The sequence below is a fragment of the Nomascus leucogenys genome, chromosome 16 (assembly GCF_006542625.1).
Source record: "Nomascus leucogenys isolate Asia chromosome 16, Asia_NLE_v1, whole genome shotgun sequence".
NCBI classification, from domain to species: Eukaryota; Metazoa; Chordata; class Mammalia; order Primates; family Hylobatidae; genus Nomascus; species Nomascus leucogenys.
In genome coordinates, this window is record NC_044396.1 from 60,336,022 (window position 1) to 60,358,748 (window position 22,727).

General features: G+C 37.7%; 1 protein-coding gene and 1 long non-coding RNA gene across 2 annotated transcripts in view; one reads left to right on the forward strand and one right to left on the reverse strand.

Moving 5' to 3' along the window:
- Positions 1–18,937, reverse strand: part of EIF3E (eukaryotic translation initiation factor 3 subunit E) — a 46,068-nt gene extending 27,131 nt beyond the window's left edge. The window contains exons 1-6 of the mRNA XM_003256104.2: positions 18,754–18,937; positions 13,307–13,421; positions 11,477–11,594; positions 7,684–7,726; positions 6,522–6,626; positions 186–311 (exon numbers count right to left, since the gene is read on the reverse strand). Of these exons, the coding sequence (XP_003256152.1) occupies positions 186–311; positions 6,522–6,626; positions 7,684–7,726; positions 11,477–11,594; positions 13,307–13,421; positions 18,754–18,927 (681 nt within the window). The 5' untranslated portion in view covers positions 18,928–18,937. The remainder of the gene's footprint in view (positions 1–185; positions 312–6,521; positions 6,627–7,683; positions 7,727–11,476; positions 11,595–13,306; positions 13,422–18,753) is intronic.
- A 72-nt stretch (positions 18,938–19,009) lies between these two features.
- Positions 19,010–22,727, forward strand: part of LOC115830668 — a 36,075-nt gene continuing 32,357 nt past the window's right edge. Inside the window, exon 1 of the long non-coding RNA XR_004026222.1 lies at positions 19,010–19,058. This is a non-coding gene — a long non-coding RNA (uncharacterized LOC115830668). The remainder of the gene's footprint in view (positions 19,059–22,727) is intronic.

The window sequence follows — 22,727 nt, forward strand, 5'->3', positions numbered from 1 at the left end:
ACAATTTCGTTCAAGGAGATTCAAACTAGGCAAGCCACTAATCCACTATGATTTTTGTAAGGTCAACAAAAGCTAATTTGAATTTTTTTTTTTTTGTTCCCAAAATGCATAGTGTTTTTCCTCATCAGAAAGTGTGAAGGATACACACATATTTCAGAGAATAACTGTGAAAAAGTCGAACTCACATTATTATCTATGGTCTCTTTTAACCGTGTAAGGTCTTCCATGGCTGCATCCCAATTCTGCATTAAGATTTCAGAGGCCAGCTTTCCCCAGAGTGAACTTAAAGCATTTCTATCTGTTGCTGGAACCTGTTTAAGAAATCATAATTAATTATATTGTGAATACTCTTGAAAAATGAACATAATGTATGTTTTATACCCACGTATCCCTCTAGCCTACTAAAAGACCTATAGCTTTCTATGCAAAATTGTAGTTATCTAAGTCCTTATTGGATCACACTGGTTTGTTTCAAAAAACCCTTTGCTAAAAATACTCAGGTCTTCAATATTCAGTCTAGATAAGAAAATAAAAAATAACTTTTATAACTAGGAAACAGCAGCATTATCTTACTATAACCCACTTCAGATAATTTATACACAACTAATCAAATTTCAGGCACCTAAAACTTCAGAAACCAAGTTAGATTCACATGTAATTTGTCACTAAAATCACTAGGATGAAGATGTGGAAAATCAAGACTCGTGAGTCTCATTTACAATGTAATGAGAAATTATGTACAGAACCAAAAAATATTTCCAAATTATGACACAAATGGAAGTCAGTATGGAAAGAGACAGGGGAAAAGCAGGCCCACTGATTAACAATTAATAGTTATCGAAGAATTATGTACTGAGCAATACAAGTTAGTGTTCTCCTGTAATCCTAACAAAAATCCTATATTTTTTATCCCCATTTCAAAATGGGAACTAATACATATAGAGTGTAACTTGCCCCAAATTACACTTCTAATCATGAAACCTATAAATTTTATACCACAATCTTAACCTAAAAAAAGGGGACTAAGGGCCATCCCTACCCTCTTCTATCCGCTGGTAAAAGAGTCACAAACTCAAAACATTCATGACGACCAGGCTAATAACAATGAGCAAAGCTGGACTCCCTCAAAACAAAGCAGCAGAAGTATGTAAACTGACTCTGAACTCATCAGATGTGCTAAAGCAGTAGAAGCAAGTAAGGGTAGTAGAGGGGGAAGAATACATGTCTACACCTCAAGATGAAATTTCAAATTTAATTTTTTACAGAAGCACTTTTACGTAATAGTATAAATATCAAGAGATATCATAATTACAAGTTAAATTGTATGTGCAGGATCAGAAATCCAATCAAGAATTCTGTCTCTACCACGTAACAGCTAGTTTGTACTTTAGCTTCCTCACTGCAACATGCAGATAGAACCCACCTCAGTTGTATAGTTTAAGTGACATAAGACATACAGAGATTACAATTATCACCTGATACAGAATAAGAACTTGGTACATCTGAGTTACTGAAATGATGATATACCTAATGCTAAATGACAAGTTAATGGGTGCAGGAAATCAACATGGCACATGGATACATATGTAACAAACCTGCACATTGTGCACATGTACCCTAAAACCTAAAGTATAATAAAAAATAAAAAGAAAAAAGAAAATCACCGCAGAGACATGTATACAGATTTACATATATTTACATATACGTTTACATATGTAAATTTATATTTATCTATATGTAAATCTGTATACATATTTACAGATATATGATCTAAACATTGTGGACCACAATACAAACTCAGTCTATACTGAGATTCTTCCTTTCAAATGTACTAAATAACATTTGGCACACTCTAAGAGCAGGCAAATAACACAGAGACTAGATGTGTAAATTAAATTTTGAACCACTCCTGGCTCTAGTTATTATCACAAAGTATATCCACAATACAACTTGTACATGCATATTCATAACTTTATTTTTAATAGACAAAAACTAAAAGTAAACTAAATGTTCATCATCAATAGATGAATATATTAAACAGACCATAGTAAATTCACAGAATGAAATACTACTGAGCAATAAATAGAAACTAACTTCTGATACACACAATAACATGAACCTCAAAAACTTGCTGGTAAAAATAAGCCAAACACAAACATACATAGTACATCATTCTACTTACATACATAAAATTCTAGAACAGGCAAAACTAATCTATAGGGACAGAAAGCAGGTCAATGGATGCCCAGGACCATGGGTGGAGTATGGCCACAAAAGAACAAAAAGGGTCTTTCTGAGGTGACAGAAATATTCTTTTTTTTTTTTTTGAGATGGAGTCTCGCTCTGTCACCCAGGCTGGAGTGCACTGGCGCGATCTCGGCTCACTGCAAGCTCCGCCTCCCGGGTTCACGCCATTCTCCTGCCTCAGCCTCTCCGAGTAGCTGGGACTACAGGCGCCTGCCACCACGCCTGGCTAATTTTTTGTATTTTTTTTTTTTTTTTTTTTTAGTAGAGACGGGGTTTCACCACGGTCTTGATCTCCTGACCCCATGATCCGCCCGCCTCGGCCTCCCAAAGTGCTGGGATTACAAGCATGAGCCACCGCGCCCGGCCAGAAATATTCTTTATCTTGATTTAATGGTAGCCACACAAGTACACAAATGTTTCAAAATTCATCGAAAATTTAAAAACTGGTTTATCAAAATCCATAAAATAATTGTTCTAATTACAAAGGATAAAATGTTTAATTCTTATAAAGGACATCTGAATATAAAAATATATCATCGAGTCAAAAATGCCATCAATTTTAACATACATTATTATTTTATGTTTCCAAAACCAAAAACCCAGTAAAGACACTTTCTGATTTCAGATGTTAAAATATGCAAAACTATGCTTGAAAATCAATATTAAATGCACAATTTTTACAGTGACATCACAACAGGGTACATCAGAGCCAAAATTTCAGTCAAGAGCCTAATGCCTCCAAAAATTATCATTACTCATACTGTCTTGAGCCTCAAGGAAAAATATTTTTAAATGAAGTGGTATATACAAACAGGAAATACACTTTACATCCTGAGGGAGGGAAAGAGACAGCTCTAAAAGTATAACAAATAGTCCTAGGAACTAAAATCACTTTTATTTCAAAGAGCTGCTGAATAAGGGAGTGGGGTATATTATGGAGCCAGATCAAAGGCCACAATGAGGGAAAATTTTAACAAAATAATCAATAGTGCTAATAACTTTTAAAGCAAAAGTGTTCAAAAATTCCCACCAAACCAGCTTCGTCATTTTATTTCAATTAACACGTTTCTTGGAGTATAAATCAAAGAAGTTTCACACCAAACAGAGTGTACCTGAACAATCCTCAATGTATTCTAAAATCCATGAGTCTTTTTTTTTTTTAAGGGCAGATTCTAGGGTCACACAGCTTTAATTTATACAATACTGACCTACAATAGGTCATTTGGAGAGTCAAATTCTAATCTCAGATCATAGTTACAATGGCTCTTTCATAGCTTATGTTTCCCTAACCATAGATTTAAAAGAATAATCAACCACCAGAAAAGTATTTAGAAATAAAAAAAAGGCCACTGCAAAAAATAAAATTAACTAAAAAGTAAAACACTGACATTTCTCATCCCAAATCCAAACAAGAATTTTAGATTTGCTATTAACAAAACTTCAAACAAATACACAGATCTTGTGATAGTGGCTATCTAAATCAAAAGAAAAAGATATCTATTCTTTTTAGCTTGGCACTGTTAGCCTGCCAATACGCCAATAGGAAGCAACATACTCTCACCTAACACAAATGTTTTGTGGCCCAGACAGGACAAAAATTTTAAAATGAATTGAATGTAACTTTTTAGAATTTCCAGTAACTCTATGTTGACTGTTCTTGACGTAAAACATATTAATTCAGTGTTTGTATCACAGTATTCAATCATTTAACCAAAATATCATTTGAGTTCCAGCACAAGATTTGTTAGGGGCAATGCAAAAGCTTAAAACTAACCCTCAAATTTTTTTAAGACAGGGAATTAATTTGTATCTTCATATTTTAAAAAAAATAAACATAAAAATTCACCAAACCTACAAGTACAAACCTGTCACTTGTAGAAATTTTCAGACTAATATAAAACCATACTACATAAATATAATGATACTATTAACACTAGAATGTGTTATATGTGTTAGAATAAAAGCTTTTTGTAGCAGTGTAGCAAGTTTTTTAATCCTCAAAAGGTTCATGTGTACTACTCTGGCTAAACTCCATGTCATTACAGTTGGCTCTTCATACCAACCCGCTTTCAAGGGTGGATATGCTAGAAGAGTTTCAATATCTGGATTTCCAGCAGTTACCTTAAGTTTCCACGTCTTAGCAAAACGGCACATTCACTCACTGACCAGCAACAATAAATTTACTGTGCTGGAACTCTAACGTGACACTAAATCTTCATTCTCAAAATTCACTCCCAGCATTAACAAATGATATAAATAACCAACTCTTTTCATGTACCTGTAATCATACCAGGCTTCTGATTTTACAATCCTGGTTTAAGCTGTTTACATTTCCAAAGTAATCAACTTTTGCTCTCCTAAATCCCTGGTAATATTCAAAGTAAAACTGATGGAATTTTTTGATAAATTACTACAAGTTTAGCATCACTGATTACCTTCAATGCACTTGCAAGTGAACCACAGCTAATCTGTAAATTAAGAATTCATCTACAAATGGAAGCAAGACAAAAAGTTGTTTTTCTTAAGCAAAGTTGGAAATAAACAGAAAATCTTTTTCTTTAAAGGATGGTGGAGTTTCAAAAAGTGAAGTTGTCTATGCAATTTAATTGTAGAAATTACCTGAATCAGTAATACTAATCTCTCCCTCCCCCCAAAATGAAAATTTTAATTTCCTAGAAAATAACCACAGACAGCAGCCATGAGACTTTATTTTGCAACATGTGGAGCTAAAAGTGAAGAAAAAAGCACCAGAAAATAAAGGCAAAAAGAAACTCTTCCAAGGTTGGAAGACAAAAAGTCTCTGTTTTAAGGTCTTTTTCCAACTTATAGGATTAACTAGAGAAATCTTAGGCAGGGTGCAGAGGCTCATGCCTGTAAATCCCAAAGCATTAAAAGGCTGAGGAGGGAGGATCACTTCAGGCCAGGAGTTTGACATCAGCCTGGGCAACATAGCAAAACTCCATCTTGGAAAAAAAAAATTAAAAATTAGCCATGAGTGGTGATGCACACTTGTAGTCCTAGCTACTCAGGAGGCAAGAGAATCTCTTGAGCACAAGAGTTCAAGGCTGCAGTGAGCTATGATGGCACCACTGCACTCTAACCTGGGTGAGAGCAAGACCCTGTCTCAAAAAAAAAAAGAAAAAAAGAAATCTTAGACTTTAAGTACCTACTTACTAGTCCAAGGTGAGTAACAAATTACAATTTCTCAAATGAGAGGCTAGTTAATACAAGGATGTTTTGGTAACTGTAGAAGGCACTTAATACACTTTTCTAAACAGAAGACAGAGTGAGAACGAAGTACATCAATTTGAAGGCCTGATATATATTGATTGATTGATTGATGGAGTCTTGTTCTGTCACCCAGGCTGCAGTGCAGTGGCACCATCTCGGCTTACTGCAACCTCCACCTCCCGGGTTCAAGGGATTCTCCTGCCTCAGCCTCCCAAGTAGCTGGGATTACAGGTGTGTGCCACCATGCCCAGCTAATTTTTGTATTTTTAGTAGAGACAGGGTTTCAACATGTTGACCAGGCTGGTCTCAAACTCCAGACCTCAGGTGATGAGCCCGCCTCAGCCTCTCAAAGTGCTGTGATTACAGGTGTGAGCCACCGCACTTGGCCAAGGCCTGATTTTTAATTTGGCTTCACACAACTCTCCTTCTCTAACAAAAGCACTAAATCTAGAAGCCTGTCAAATATATGGTAATAGGATACTTCATGGTTAATAGTACCATTTAAACTCATCTATACCCCACGTAATGAAGAAACCATTGATATTTATATTCCAATAGCTGAAGGCAGAGGTAACTGGAAAAAAGTTACTACTAAGGCATAAAATATTTCACATACCCTTAGGATTCCACAGTTGTTTAGAGCAAGTTCAAGGAATATATATATACCACAAAGTATTAAATCAGGAATAATGGATTTACTCAACAATATTAATTAAGCACCTACAATGTGCCACTCACTGTGCTGAATATTATAATAATAAATCCATTACATGATACGATTCTGTTAATGCTAAAAATCATAAAATTGTTCCTACTTTTGGATTTCAAGGACAAGTTAAATCACCCTCCAAATTTTGAGGCCCTGAAACAAGGTTTCTGGTTTCTGTTTTTGAGTGGGAAGGTTTTCTTTACTTTTTTCTCTTTTGCCAATGACTGTTAAAAACTTAATGAACAGACCCAAATCTATCTATATACACGTTTTGAAGAACCAAGGAACTCCTACAAAAGACAAAAAAAAAAAAAAATCAAGTACTTATACTTACCAGCACTCTAAAAAAATAAAGATATTCTGCTGCTCCTGAGTAATTCCCACATTCGTACTGGAATTTTGCATATCTGTAGAGTGTATCTAAATATTCCTGCCTAAACTAAAAAGAAAAAAAAAGATTAAGTTCTCTTTAATTTAGAGTTTTAGAACCCCATTGTAACTCATAAGTCTTTGAGGTCAAAACTATGAATGTTTAATTCACCAACTTCTAATGTATATTTTACGAGTCAAATGTATCTCTGATTATTGTATTCATTTTTGGTGGCAGCTTTTGGGAGACTTTTAAAGAACTGACCTCTGGAGTTATTTAAAGAAGTAAAGTAATGGGGGTTGGGGTCGGGGAGGTGGTTTCAGGATGAACTATTCCACCTCAGATCATCAAGGCATTAGCTGGATTCGCATAAGGAGCGTGCAACCTAGATCCCTTGCATGAGTAGTTCACAATAGGGTTCGTGCTTCTATGAAAATCTAATGCCTCCACTGATCTGACAGGAGGCAGAGCTCACATGGTAATGCTTGCTCACCTTCTGATCATCTGCTCTGTGGCCCTCCGGTACTGGTCCATGACCTGGGAGCTGGGGACCCCTTAAATAATTAATTATATGCAAAGCCTCATGCTTTGAGTTAACACAAGGGAAATGAGATTGAGTGATGGTTAGGAAAGCTTATGACATTTCTTTATTTGTGTATCTGGAGACTTATAAAGACCTTGATAATTTCAAAGGCTATTGTGTTCCACAAGGCAGCCAGAGTACTACCTAATTCTACTGCTCAAAGCATTTCTAATTCAAATTTAATTCTGTTTGCCTTACTTGTTAATCCATAAGAAAAAGCATCTTATGCCCTATAATATATAATACTTAGCTTGCTATTGGCACTAATATAAAATGCCAACAATTACTGCCAACTATTACAACTCTGGAATAAATACAAGCCTTGAGAATTTCTGTCATCTAAAGGTGAGCTATAAGCACATATTTTCCTGTCAGCAACAATTTATAAAAACTGAAGTTTTAAAAATACAACCAGATTTTATAATTAATAAATTAATCTGGAAATTATATTCTTAGGCCAAGCCATGAGCTTATCTGTACAAACTAGTCTTTAGTCAGCATTATTAAAACATGACAACTTTAAAATATTTTTAAAACACTTACACCATGCTTGTCTGCCAGGTAGTCAAAGAGCATCCTACCATCCCTAAATAATAAACAACAAAAATTACATTATTTTAAAGGCCACAGAAAACAAAATAAGCATATCCAACTTCTAAGTTATTACCTATGCAAAGTCACCTTAAATAAATACTTAAATGTTAAAAGACTTCCCGAATAAAATAAGCAGGACATTACATGTTTTGAATATAAGAAGTAAGTATACAAGGAGAGCTACAAACTTTAAAATTGACTTTCAGATTTCTTTAGCCCTAACTGAAAATTAGTGTGTTTCACCACAACTAAGGGAAGGCCTTTAGCAGTTTGTCAGATAATAAAACCAGAAGATTCCGACTACTTCTAGTAAGGTCAATAGTCTACTTAGTGGTAATCTACTGAGAATGGTTTTTGCTCTATGTGGTCAAATTTCTAATAGATAATATAGTCAATTATAGAGACTGAAATAAATGTACCATGTACAAACTAGAAGAAACTAATCCTATATATAAATTTTGTCCCCTCCTCCAATCTGTTAATATTTTTCAAAAGGACGATTTGACAAATTTACAAGATTAATAAATCATGCCTGGCTGGCCGCAGTGACTGATGCCTGTAATCCCAGCACTTTGGGAGGCCAAGGCAGGTAGATCTCCTGAGGTCAGGAGTTCCAGACCAGCCTGGCCAACATGGTGAGACCCAGTCTCTACTAAAAATACAAAAATTAGCCGGGCATGGTGGCGGGTGCCTGTAATCCCAGCTACTTGGGAGGCTGAGGCAGGAGACTCGCTTGAACCTGGGAGGTGGAGGTTGCAGTGAACAGAGATAGAGCCACTGCACTCCAGCCTGGGAAACAGAGTGAGACTCTGTCTCAAAAAAAATAATAAATAAAAATTTAAAAATCATGTCTGATATACATGACAGCTATGCTACATACCCTACACAATCATTAGGTATAACCAAGTGTCATATTTAATTTTTCTTAAATTAGCTTTGCATTATCTTGAGATGTTGACAGACTGGTAAAAGACAAACTGACAATAAAGAAAGACATCAAGGGACAGGGGATATATGTGGATAGCTGCCCACCTTATGAGCATTTTCGTTGTTACTGTTTTTTGAGACGGAGTCGCACTCTGTCGCTGCGGATGGAGTTCACCGGTGTAATCTCGGCTCACTGCCACCTCCGCCTCCCGGGTTCATGCAATCCTCCTGCCTCAGCCTCCCAAGCAGCTGGGATTACAAGCGTGCACCACCATGCCCAGCTAATTTTTGTATTTTTAGTAGAGATGAGGTTTCACCATGCTGGCCAGGCTGGTCTCAAACTCCTGACCTCAAGTGATCCACCCACCTTGGCCTCCCAAAGTGCTGGGATTACAGGCATGAGCCACTGCACCTGACTGCATTTTCCAAAACAAAAACATTTTCTTATCCTTCTCACGAGAAGAAATACGCTATAATGTGTCTTTGGGAGCACAATTTTGCTTGAAGATTTAATGGAGCAGAGGTATGTCCCCATAAAAATTAACATAGGTGTATTATAATACTGAATATGAAACGTACATGAAATTCCAACATAGAAGAACTTCAACAAAAACTGAACATTTGCAGTGGATCACACTGAATAACTCTGTATTGAACTACTGACACCACTCACGTAGATAATCACTGTCCTCTGGCTGATTATTTCCGGGAAAGTGTAAGTACGATACTATATGTTCAATGAAATTTAAAGAGGGTGAATTGTCAGAAAAAGGTTTTTACATTGAAAATAGGTAGTCTGTAAGTATAGTAAGATTACAAGTTTTTAACACATGATCCTTTCATTTATCTCAAACTCAGTACCTATTAAGCTACAAGGATCCTCTTTTTCTAACTGGTGAACACATCTACATTCATCTTATTCATGCTCTGATCCCATTACTTCCCAGTCTTTGTGTGACTTAACTACAGCATCCTAAATTTTCTGTTGTAGTCTAACATCTGGATTATTTCCGCTGTCCCTTTGTAATCACCTATATGTGACCTGAAGATCTAAAATTACTTATTCTAAAAGCATAAAAGTAGTTTAGTATAATATATAGCTCTGTCTATGCGTGTAATGTGTGTATATATATCTCTGTGTGTTTTCTCGCATATAGTCATCCCTTGGTATCCCCAGAGCATTAGTTCCAAGACCTCGCATACCCCCTACTCACCAGCCCCCTTAAATACCAAAATCTGCAGGCGCTAAAGTCCCTTATGTAAAATAGCACAGTATTTGCATGTAAACTATACACATCCTTCCATATACTTAAATCATCTCTAGATTACTTACACCTAATGCAATGTAAATATCATATAGTTGTTAGTTGTTATATTGTAGTTTTATTTGTATTTTTTATTGTAGTATTGTTATTTTTTAGGTTCTTTCCCTGAATATTTTCAATCTGCAGTTGGTTGAATCCAGATGCAGAACAAAGAGCTGACTGCATTTGTATGTAGTATGTCATAGTATAGTATAGTATAGTATAGTATAGTATAGTATAGTATGACACAGTAATTGTGTATTTGTTGCTTTTCTAAAAATATCTGCTAACACCTTCACAAATCACAAAGGAAAACTTAAGAGCCAATCTCTAAAAATTTGGTTTAAATACATAGAAATCAAAGGTATAGCATGGCAAAATATCCAGCAATTCCTCAAGTGAATTTACTGGTAGCTAGGATTTATCTCAAATGACAATACTCAATTTTAGTAAGAGATTTTATTTTTAAATGTTTCTAGTAACCCAAAAGATTTCTACCTGTGACATGTACTACGTCAGACTAAGGCAACACGTTTTCTTTGGAAACAAAACAGTAAGTCTATTTCTAGGTAAAGGGAAGTTAGGAATAAAATAATCTTATTGGCTCAAAACTACCCTCCTTGGGCATGGAGCTTGGAAGGGTATGAAAGAATGTAGCCAGGGATAAAGTGAGCTCAGGTTTCTCTTATAACGAGATACCCATATGCTCTAAGGCTCTAGGTATTGCCCAGGCACAGGGTTTCTTTTTTATTTTTTCCTGAGATGGTGTCTCATTATGTCACCTACTTTGGAATGCAGTGGTATGACACTGACTCATTGCAACCTCCGCCTCTCGGGCTCAAGTCATCCTCTGACCTCAGCCTCCGAAGTAGCAAGTAGCTGAGACTACAAGCGCACACCACCACACCTGGCTAACTTTTTGTTGGTTTTATTTTTTTGGTAAGATAGAGGGTTTCGCCATGTTGCCCAGGCTGGTCTCAAACTCCTAGGCTCAACAGATTCGCTTGCCTCCGCCTCCCCAAGTGCTGAGATTACAGGTGTGAGCCACCACACAGTGGCACAGGGTTTCTTAATGGACATTTTGAGTTGGATAATTCTTTGTTGGGGAGTAGCGGCAGCGGTGCTGCCCTATGCACTGTAGGATGTTTAACAGCATAACTGGCCTCTACTCACTAGGTACCTATAGCACCCCTCCAGTTATGACAACCCAAAGTATCTCCAGACATTGCCAAATGTCCCCAGGAAGTGGGAAACAGGAAATGGAATTTCTGTAGCATAATCAGTATAGATAAGTACTAAAGAAGTTTTTTTTTAAAAAAACTTAGTATTAATATTAACATTTATTAATTATACTGGCCCCTACAAAATAAGGATAAATGGAAATTAAAAATGAATAAAGCACTCATTTAAACCATGAACTTTTACTATGGGATACTGGATAAAGTTTGAATTAACATTTGTATGAATCCAGAAAGGAGAAATTTTAGAATTCAAAATTAAGAAGAGTTTACCTGGTTGACTGCATTTGCCTTGTAGTTTCTGGATCTTCAAACATCTTCACAATCGGTTCTGTTTCTGCCTGAAGCTGTTTCAGTTGTGCAACCACTGTGGTTCTTTTCTCTCTCAAAGCTAAGTAAAAATGCAGAAGAGTACTACAATGTTAAGGAATGTTAAATTGTGCTACTCATCATGAGAATGTCTGGAAATTTTTCAGTGTATTTAAACTATATATATATATTTATTTACCCCCAATATATTCATATGCCACGGGCTACTCAGTCAGAAATGTCCTCCGATCCCTAATTTCTTTTTTCTAGTAATCCAAAGGCACAAAAAGGAAAAGGGAATCCTCTTCCTACTCTTGAGGGAAACTAGAGAATATACAGCCTTGGGGTGACAGAGGGATGTGAAAGAAAAAAGGGTAGGACCCAATTATCTATCATTTAATTCTCCATTGCAGAAACTTCATTCCAAGTGTTTCTATATTTGTTCTCATTTAATTTTCTTAGGTGAATATTATCCCAGAGTTTTTGAAGAAAAACTCAGAGTGGTTTACATATTACTATTACAGGCTATCAACTAGGTTGAATGGAATTTAAATCCATTAAATAATCTCTTTTAACTACAAATCCAGCTCTATAGTCTCTCAAACCAAATTCTATTGTTCCTTTTACTATACTATGAAAAGGTGGAGAAAACTTGCACATAACCAACTCTGGTAACACCTTAATGTTTCCTTAAGAAACTAAGAAATAGGCCGGGAGCGGGGGCGCACACCTGTAATCCCAGCAACTTGGGAGGCCAAGGCGGGCTGATCACAAGGTCAGGAGTTCAAGACCAGCCTGGCCAATATGGTGAAACCCTGTCTCTACTAAAAATACAAAAATTAGCCAGGCGTGGTGGCAGGCACCTGTAGTCCCAGCTACTTGGGAGGCTGAGGCAGGAGAATGACGTGAACCCGGGAGGCGGAGCTTGCAGTGAGCCGAGATCACACCACTGCACTCCAGCCTGGGCAACAGAACGAGACTCTGTCTCAAAAAAAAAAGAAACTAAGAAATAGTTTCCGTTTATCCATGACAGACTAAAGAAGAGCTACTGTTATTGCAGGGAACTACAAGTCAAACACATGGATTATGTTTAATGTAATAATTTCTCTATTATATATTAGAAAGTATATTCTAGAGCAGTCTTTCTCAAACACAGAAGATCTATGATCAAATTTTGAGAAATGCCAACTTAAACAGAGTATACTGTATTTCTCTATTGCCAAAATTCTTGGAACCTTTAAAAATGTAATGTGCGTTGAAGAAATAACACAGAATTATTTCCCAAACTTAGAGGACCACTTAACAGTTTTGATTAAGTAGGTCTGGTGTGTGGCCAAAAACCTGCATTTCTAACAAGCTCTCCCAGGTGAACTGATGACGCTGGTCCTGGGGACCATATTTGGAGAACAATGTCTACACTAGATGCCTCAAAATTTAAAAAAAAAAAAAATCTCTAAGGCACACAATGCACTAACTGAAAAAGTTAGCAACCCAAGAACTGCAACATTCTCAGATAATTCTAAGGAATGTGAATCATAAGCACAACTTTGATGATACATACTATGAAATGAAGGCATCTGATGACCATATTTTAAAGTAGTTCCACGTCTTTCACAGGGAGAAAACAATATATTTTGGAAGACATGAAACCCTTATATAACCTCTCACCCAAAGAACACTAACATTCAAATCATAATTAAGCCTTTTGGCTAAAGCTCTCTTATAAATCATAAAACTTTAATACACACATCCTCAAGTCACGAGACAAGCTTCAGTTCTAATGACAAAACTTACCATGAGGAATATCATCAGAATAAAGGTTTTTGTATACATCCATAGCAAAGTCTACCATGTTGGTATCACTAAGAAGGTCCAATTTACCTTGTAATAATTCCTTTTCATTATATATCTGCAAAAGAAGATAACTTTCTAATGAATATATTTAAGTTCCCCAAATAAACTGATTAATACTAAAACTAATTTACCTGGAAATATATTTGAAGAAATACTTTATAAAATACGATAACCTACTAACATTCCCCTCTTGTAACAATGGCAAGCAATATGGCAAGCAACCAACCTACAGACGTAAAAGTATTTTACTTACCTAAAAATTTGAAAATGAAGAGAATTACTATAGACATTCCCACCTACTTCTGATTTATATGACCTTATTTTTCATGTGTCCCTACAAACCATCTTTTACCCTTTCTAGGCAAGGCTGTGTATAAATAAAACCCATGCCATCTTTTCTGTAAAGCACATATAGCTGTCACCTCTCCACATCCAGGTAATCAGTAATAAACTCCTATATGCTTCTCCATCCACATTGCTGAAACAACCTGCACCGAGTTTTTAAGTCAACCATGTCAGACCAGGCTTTTGTTTTGCAAAGGATCCAAAAAAACATAATTTAACCTACAGTACAGGGAGCAAATAGATATATATACAAACTCGCATAAACATGAAGTGTACTGAATAATATGTAAAGATTCTACAAAATATTCAGGGACAGAAATGCTTCAGCAAAAGAAAACATTTCTGTACTGAACTTAATTTTGCAAGGAAAGAAAAATCTAAGAAAATGCCACAATATTTCATTGCCCGCAAGAAGTAAAGATGAAGATGGTCAAAGGGTATTTAGCCATGAGAGCAAAACCGAACCTTCCAAATTACATGCAGAACTCCTATAAATGAGTAAGACAAGACAGACCTTGCAATTGAAATGGCTAAAAGATAGGCACTTCGCAAAAGAAGACAACCAAATGGCCAATAAACACATGAAAAGGTTCTCAACGTCATTATCATAAGAAAATGCATACTAAAAATTACAATAAAAACCTAAAAAATCCTGACAATACCAGTGTTGGTGTGGATGTAGACTAACTGGAACATAGTCTCTTCTGACAGGAATACAACTACTTTGTAAGATTTTTACCTCCCAAAGCCAAACATACTTTTTGATCCAGCAATTCTGTTTCAAGACAACCAAAAGAAATGGGTGCATATAGTCAAAGTGCACTTCCAAAAATGTACACAGGAGCACTATTTGTAATAGCCAAGTCTATCAATGTTAAAATGAGAAAACAAACCACAGCATACTCATAATAGATTAACATTCGGCACTGAAAAATCAATGAACTACTACTGCTATCCTAAAAACATGATGACTCACAAACAATGCTGAGTGAAAGAAGTCATACAAAGCAGTACATGGTGGTAAATGCTTAACTCCACCTACATAAAAATCAAAAACAGGCAAAATGAATCATCAGACTACATCAGACTACTACCCCCTTACCTTTATAGGGGGTGTGAGTAGTGACTAACAGGAGTCAAGAGGAAGGTTTAAGGATGTTGCCGGGCACGGTGGCTCACGCCTGTAATCCCAGCACTTTGGGAGGCCGAAGCGGGCGGATCACGAGGTCAGGAGATCGAGACCATCCTGGCTAACACGGTGAAACCCCGTCTCTACTAAAAATACAAAAAATTAGCCAGGCGTGGTGGCAGGCGCCTGTAGTCCCAGCTACTCAGGAGGCTGAGGCAGGAGAATGGCGTGAACCCGGGAGCCGGAACTTGCAGTGAGCCGAGATTGCACCACTGCACTCCAGCCTGGGCCACAGAGCGAGACTCTGTCTCAAACAAAAAAAATGGATGTCTATAATGTTTTATTTCTTAATCTGAGTGGTGGTCACATAAATGTATTCACTATTCATTTTGAAAAAAATATGTATCATTGACCAGTACATTTATATTTGTGTACTTGTATGAATGAATGTCGTATCTGATAAAAAATTTACCTGAAAAACCTTAACTTCTCATCACTTTGCCCTATAGAAACCCTAATCTTAAATAAAAACATTCTTTTCCAAGCACACTACCTCTCCCCACTTCACTAATAACTTTTAATTTGCCACGTCTCTCTCCACAATAGATTCAATAGCCTTGCTCCTCTACCATCAGGTGTTACTGTCCTGTTCTCAAATCTACATATGCCTCTCAATTCTGCCTCATAGGCAGAAAGCAAATACTTCAGGCTTTGTATCAAGAAGCAACGATTGAAAATACTATATAAGTACTCACATGAAAAAGGAGAACCAAATTTCCAATTTTTTTTAAATTTTGAAACAAAAATAATAACAGTAAAAGTTTTTGTAATACAGGTCTATTAATAAGAATAGAATGCTTTTTCAAGAGAAATTATTTCACTTAATTGGGGTATAAAGTTAATATTCTATAACTGCTAATGTTTGCAAATGTTCCTCTGTTAGAAACTATTCTTAGCCCCAAAACCACACAAAAACAGGCTGCTATCTGATTCCCAGGCTATAGTTTGCTGATCCATGGTCTATCAACCTCTTAAAAACATATTACTTTTTAACAGATTAAGAATCTTTTTTTGCTGTCTCTTCCTCTGCTGTCATTCAACACAAATATAATGCCATACTGATGACTCTTTAACAGCTTGAGCCCTAAAATTCCTTTATTCCACAAATTATAACAACTTTCATCATGTATCTCATCTCCAAGAATTCCAACTTAAAACTGATAACCCCTTCCACCATTACCATTAAAATCTTCATCATCTCAGACTTTCTGCCCTTTCTAATTTTTACAACACCCTTTTTGATGTCACTTTCTGCCTTAGTTTGGATATCATTTTTAGCTATTTCAAAGATATTCTCTTTAGCTCTATCACTGATTCTTTCAAACTAATTTCTCCAACTAAATACAATTCAGTGTCAATCACTAACTCTGGGAAAAAAGTCACCTATTCTCTAGGTTCTGGCTAAGAATGACTAGAAAATGTTTCAAAATTAGGGAATAATGTTATTTGATCACATCTGTGCTTCTCTAAATGACATTTACATACAAGCCTACCCCTAAATATGTCTATACTACTCCCATAGCCTTCTACCGCTCCTCGCCCTTAGAATGACCACCATTATTAGCTCTAAGGTATGATTTCCAATCTCAATTGGGCCCTCCACACTTAACCAATCCTTGTATTTTTCTTTGATCAGTTTCTTAGTAACCATTTCCAGTCTTTACCTTACTCCTCAAAACCCTCACTGCCTCCCCCTCCCATCCCGTACCAATATAGAACGGGCTAGTCTTCCAAAATAAAAAACATTTAGAGCCAAGGGTGGTGGCTCATTCCTGTAATCCTAGCACTTTGCGAGGCCAACGTGGCAGATCACTTGATTTCAGGAGTTTGAGACCAGCCTGGGTAACATGGTGAAACTCCATTTCTAAAAAAATACAAAAAAATTAGCCAGACATGGTGGCGCACACCTGTAGTCCCAGCTACTTCTGGGGCTGAGGTGGGAGAATTGCTTGAGCCCAGAAAGTCAGGGCTGTAATGAGCTAAGATTGTGCCACTGCACTCCAGCTTAGGTGACAAAGCGAGACCCTATCTCAAAACACAAAACATGTATTTTCTCTTCCTTATAATTTAAGACCATTTTATTTTCTCTAGCTTACTTTATTGTAAGAATACAGTATATAACACATACAACACAGGATTGTCCACGTTCTCAGTAAGCCTTCCTGTCAGCATTAGGATATTAAAATGTTTTGGGGGAGTCAAAACTTATAACGGATTTTTGACTGCAAGAGCTCAGCGTTCCTAACCCCTGTATTGTCCAAGAGTCAAATGTACTTAATGATTGCTAAATACTCCAGCATCTGTCTTCCTCTTGGTGTATTACAGCTATCTTACCAATATTTTTTCCAAAGAGGTGGGTATTGGGCAGTTTTTCCCACTGATTCTCAACTGCCTGCAGTTCATAGTTTCCGTCTAGCCCTATGAAAATCTAATTCACATTTACATATTCCTCCTTTCCTTCTGCCTGCCATAAAAAAAATGAAATTATAAAGAACACAAAAATATATAAAGTTCAGCTACTTCAGAAGTACTTCCACAAGTAGCTGGTAAAGGCTTTCAAAATATGGCACTTTTACTAGATCTTTTGTCCTCACTTTTCCAGAAAAGAAAACAATGCAGATGGGAATGTTTTACTCAAGGTCTAAAATACAGGTGTAAAAAGAAGAATCAAAGCAAAAATATATCTTTTCAAGAGAAAGTTTTACATGAGAAGACATTCTTGGACATTTACTGAAAATGATCTTAGCCGTTACCTAACATCAACAACTTTAGAGTTGTCTATGTTTAGAAAAGGTGCATATGAATATGAGGATTACACCTGTCTAACAAGCCACAACACCTGGACGCTGGTTTTGTGGGACGTTTTTGTTTTATTGCTTTTTGTCTTTTGCTACACAAAATCTACTCCCCAAATCTAGAGTTCCCTAAGTAGACTTATATTGTAGTCTGCTTCCAGAAACAGAATTCACTTATTTTTCTGGCCAAAATTCGAATTCCTTCATCATTGCAAATTACTTTGCATTATTAAAATGCATCAATTTCCCAATAAACTCACGGTATAACTAACGTCAATTTTCTTTTAGCCAAAACTTTCAAGTCCAATAAAACTTTTAGGACTGACATATGCTTTAAAATGAAGTTCCAGAATTACACATTTATTCATGACATCTTGAGTAGATAATTGAACATTAACGACCAATTCAAACGACATGAAGTCAGTACAATATATCCACTGGAAAACACATTTAAAGATTGGGGGGATTTTTTCTTGGGGGGGCGGGGGAGCGCCGTCCCCATCTGACGAAATATGCTGTTCTAGAAAGTCCTACTTAACCAAGACAAGAAAACGCAAAGAACTCACAACTTCATGGAAATTAAAGCGCTAGATACTTATTTTAAGTGTAAGAGAATCACTCCAAACGACTCGACATGCAAAAACCCACAGCCAAGCCCAGGCTTCCCACAGTTCCCAAAAGAAAAATCAAAAGCTCTAACAGCACACCAGGTTGCTTTTAGAAGCCAGCCTGTGAAGCTCTAACGTTCTCTAGCGAAACCAGCGAATCGCCAACTTCCGAGAAGAACTGATGCGAAAGTCCCTCCCGCACTGACACCTCAGTAAGTGAAAGAGACGTCTTTTCTCTCTCCGTAACCTCCCTCCTCCTCACTGCCGAATACTGCGGTGCTTCTTAACTGAGACGAAGCTAAACTACCAGAAGATCCTTACTGTCCGTGCAGGAACCAAACTCGCGACCGCCTCGCACGTGTCAGGCCTAGGGCTACAGACACCGCCTTTCGGCCTTGCTCAGCACCTCATCCGCCCCCACGCCTTCCTCGCGCCCAAAGACCCCCTCACCTCCTTTACAGAGAGAAACTCAAGAAGCGGAAAGACTAGATGCCGATCCAAAAAGTGCGCGATGCGAGTAGTCAAGTCGTACTCCGCCATCTTGCCAAAGAAAAGGGAGTCTGTGCTGACTAAAACTTTATTGGTAGCGCCGACAAACGAACAGACAGATCCAGTACTGCGCATGTGCTGTGGTAAAACTGGCCTGAAGAAAGGGGCGGGGTTTACCCTGGAGAGCAGTGGACAACGACGCATGCGCGCGGGTTGTCCCACCCTTTGCGTTAGGCCTCGAGTGACGGAAACAGATCCATCTATTTGTAAGTTTGTCGGTATCCTCTTTCTAATGCTGGCCTTCGATTACCAGTCAGTGGCTTGCGATCTATTCCGTTAATAACTATTGAAAGCTCAGAATTGATTGCTGAGGCAATGTGACTGCACTGGGATGCGGCAAAGGACAAGATGAGGAGGCCCCTGCTCTCTAGGAAGTTGCATACAGCGAAGAATATCTAGGCTTTTTCATTTGGCATACGCTAATCATTTTGTAAGCGATTGTTAAAGTGAGGGTGGGTTTTTAGACAGAAAATAAGTGAAACAAATTTCAGATATAGTAAGAGCCATAATTTGGTGGAGATGGTTGGCTTGGACCTATTTAATTAGGATGGTTAGAGATAACTCAGTAGGAATTAAGGAAATTAGAGAAAAGTCTGATAGAGTAACAAGTTAGCTGAGAGTTGTGGTAAGAGAAGGAGGTGATTAAACCTAGAGCCAGGGTAAAAACATGCTTGTTGGAACGTACAGCAAAAACAATGACCATGAGACAGGAAGGGACTTAGTGTGTGCGTTTCAAAAATTGAATGGCCTGTGTGTACTGGGGAGTAAGGTTAAAGAGTTTGACAAGGGTCAGGTCATGATTATGATAAGGAATATGGGATTGTTTTCTAAGTACTCTGCAGTGTCCTTTGCTAGTTACTTCTCATCTTTTAGGCCTTTTCATTTTGAAGAGCCCCAGGGATCTTGGACCTCTTCTCCATCTAGACCAATGCCCTAAATGGTAACATCCTTTACATGCAGTCTGCACATTGACAACTCCCAAATTATAGCCACAACACTGACTATTAGTCCCAGACTCAAATGTACCCAGCATTTCAACACGAGCTTGTCCCAAACCAAGTTTCCCCATGTAGCTTACCAAACCTGCTCCAGCTGCACTCTTCACCTCAGTGAATGGCCACTCCATCTGTACAGTTCCCCATCGTTGACTTTTTCTCTTACACTGTGCATGAAATCTACCAAAAAACCTTTTGACTCTAATCTTTAAGGCATATTCAGACCCAATCAGTTCACACCACCTCCAAAGTTACAACTCTAGTGCAAACCACCACTATCTCCTGCTTTGATTTTGGGAATCGCCTCTTCACTAATCACCTTGCTTCCCTTCTTCCTCCTGTGCTTTATTCTTCATGAAGCAGCCAGAGTGAAGTTTTAAAAGCCAAATTATGCTTAAAGGTCTCCAAGGCTTGCTATCTCATTTAAAGTAAAAGATGTAGTAGGTATTATAAGTGACCTAACAAGCCAGTAGATCATCTGGACCCATTACCTCTCTGATCTCATCTCCTAAATGTTCCCCTCTTGCTCACTTGACTCCAGCCACACAGATTTCCCTTCAGTTCCTCAGCTACTCCCACCCTGCTTTCATCTTGTTCTGTTATATTTGCTATTCCTTCTACCCGGAATGTTCTTCTCCCAGTTATCTGCATAGCTCTTTCTCTGTCTCCTTCATATTTTGCTCAAATGTCATCTGCTCAATGAGACCTTCCCTGACGAGTCTATTTAAAAATGTAACTAACCTGCCTACAAGAACTTCTCATCTTGCTTTCCTGCTTTATTTTTTTTGTTTTACAATATTTTACTTATTTTATTTACTTTTGGTCTTCCCTGACTATTGTATTAATTCCACAAGATCAGGGATTTTGTCATTATTTTAAATATAATAACTGCTTCTCCAAAGTCTAAACAATGCCCAGTATATAGTTGGCACTCAATAAATATTTTTGAATGTGTATATGAGTAAAAGAGGGAGGTAGGCCTTTGGAAAGTGATGTAAAGTTTATTTATTTATTTATTTTGAGACGGACTCTCTCTCCGTTGCCAGGCTGGAGTGCAGTGGTGCAATCTCGGGTCACTGCAACCTCCGCCTGGCAGGTTCAAGCGATTCTTCTGCCTCAGACTCCTGAGTAGCTGGGACTACAGGCAAGTGCCCAGCTAATTTTTGTATTTTTAGTACAGACGGGGTTTCACCATGTTGGCCAGGATAGTCTTGATCTCCTGACCTCATGATCCGCTCGCTTCAACCTCCCAAAGTGCTAGGATTACAGGCGTGAGCCACTGTGCCTGGCCTGATGTAAAGATTTTTAGTTGAAATGTATTCTAACTATTGTGTGGTAAATGAATTGTGAAGGGGCAGGAGTGAAGGCAGCAGGATCAGTTTGATGTTCTCAGACTGGGTGAGGGCTAATGGTGGTATAGACAAGTATATTCATACAAGTAGAGAGAAGAGATAAGAACCAAGATGGACTTTGGTGGTAGAACCAACAAGACTTGTTCCTGGATTGGATATGATGGATAAGGAAGAGTAAAAATCAAAATAATTTCTAGAAATACTACTCAGCTAAAAAGGAGGGGACTAGCTATACACACAACAACCTGAATGAATTTACAGGGAATTACACTGAGTGAATAAAAGTTACTTCCCGGCCGGGCGCGGTGGCTCATGCCTGTAATCCCAGCACTTTGGGAGGCTAAGGTGGGTGGATTGCCTGAGGTCAGGAGATCGAGACCAGTCTGGCCAACATGGTGAAACCCTGTCTCTACTAAAAATACAAAAAAATTAACGGGGCATGGTGGCGTGCACCTGTAATCCCAGCTACTCAGGAGGCTGAGGCAGGGGAATTGCTTGGGCCAGGGAGGTGGAGGTTGCAGTGAGCTGAGATCTCACCACTGTACTCCAGCCTGGGCAACAGAGCGAGACTCCATTTCAAAAAAAAAGTTAGTTCCCAAATGTTACATATTAAATTATTTTATTTACATAATATTTTTACATGACAAAATTATGGAAATGGAAACTAGATTAGTGACTGCCAAGGGTTAAGGAGGATGTGGGGGTGGGAGGGAAGTGAGGGTGGCTATAAAAGGCAATAGCAGGGATTTTTGTGGTAATGGAATGCTCAGGATCTTAACTATGTCATTATCCTAGTTGTGCTATTGTACTGTAATTTATGTTTTGTTTTCAACAGCTTTATTGAGATAAAATTTATATACCATACAGTCCACCCATTTAAAGTATACAGTTCCATAGACATACACAGAGAAGTGCAGTCATCACCACAGTCAATTGTAGAACATTTTCATCACTTCAGAAAGAAGCCTTGTACCCTTTAGTTAAGGGTAACTCCCCTATCCTTCCATTCCCCTCACTCCAGCCCTAAACAACCACTTCCTATTGGTACAGGTTTCCCTATTCAAGATGCTCATATGAATGGAATTGTATAATATGTGGCCTTTTGTGTCCCACTTTTTTCACTTTACATGATGATTTCAAGGTTCATCCAAGTTGTAGCAGGTATTAGTACTTCATTCCTTTTTATGGCCATTGTATTTGTATAATACTCCATTGTATTTATAGACCACATATTGTTTATCCATTCATCTGTAAATGGAAATTTATATAGTTTCCATCTTTTGGCTATTTTTTGGCTATTAAGGATAATGTTACTATAGTAATCCCAGCACTTTGGGAGGCTGAGGTAGGAGTATCACTTGAATTCAGGAGTTCAAGACCAGCCTGGCCAACATGGCAAAACCCCATCTCTACTAAAAATACAAAAATTAGCCAGGCGTAGTGGCATGCGCCTGTAATCCCAGCTACTTGGGAGGCTGAGGCAGGAGAATCACTTGAACCCGGGAGGTGGAGGTTGCAGTGAGCTGAG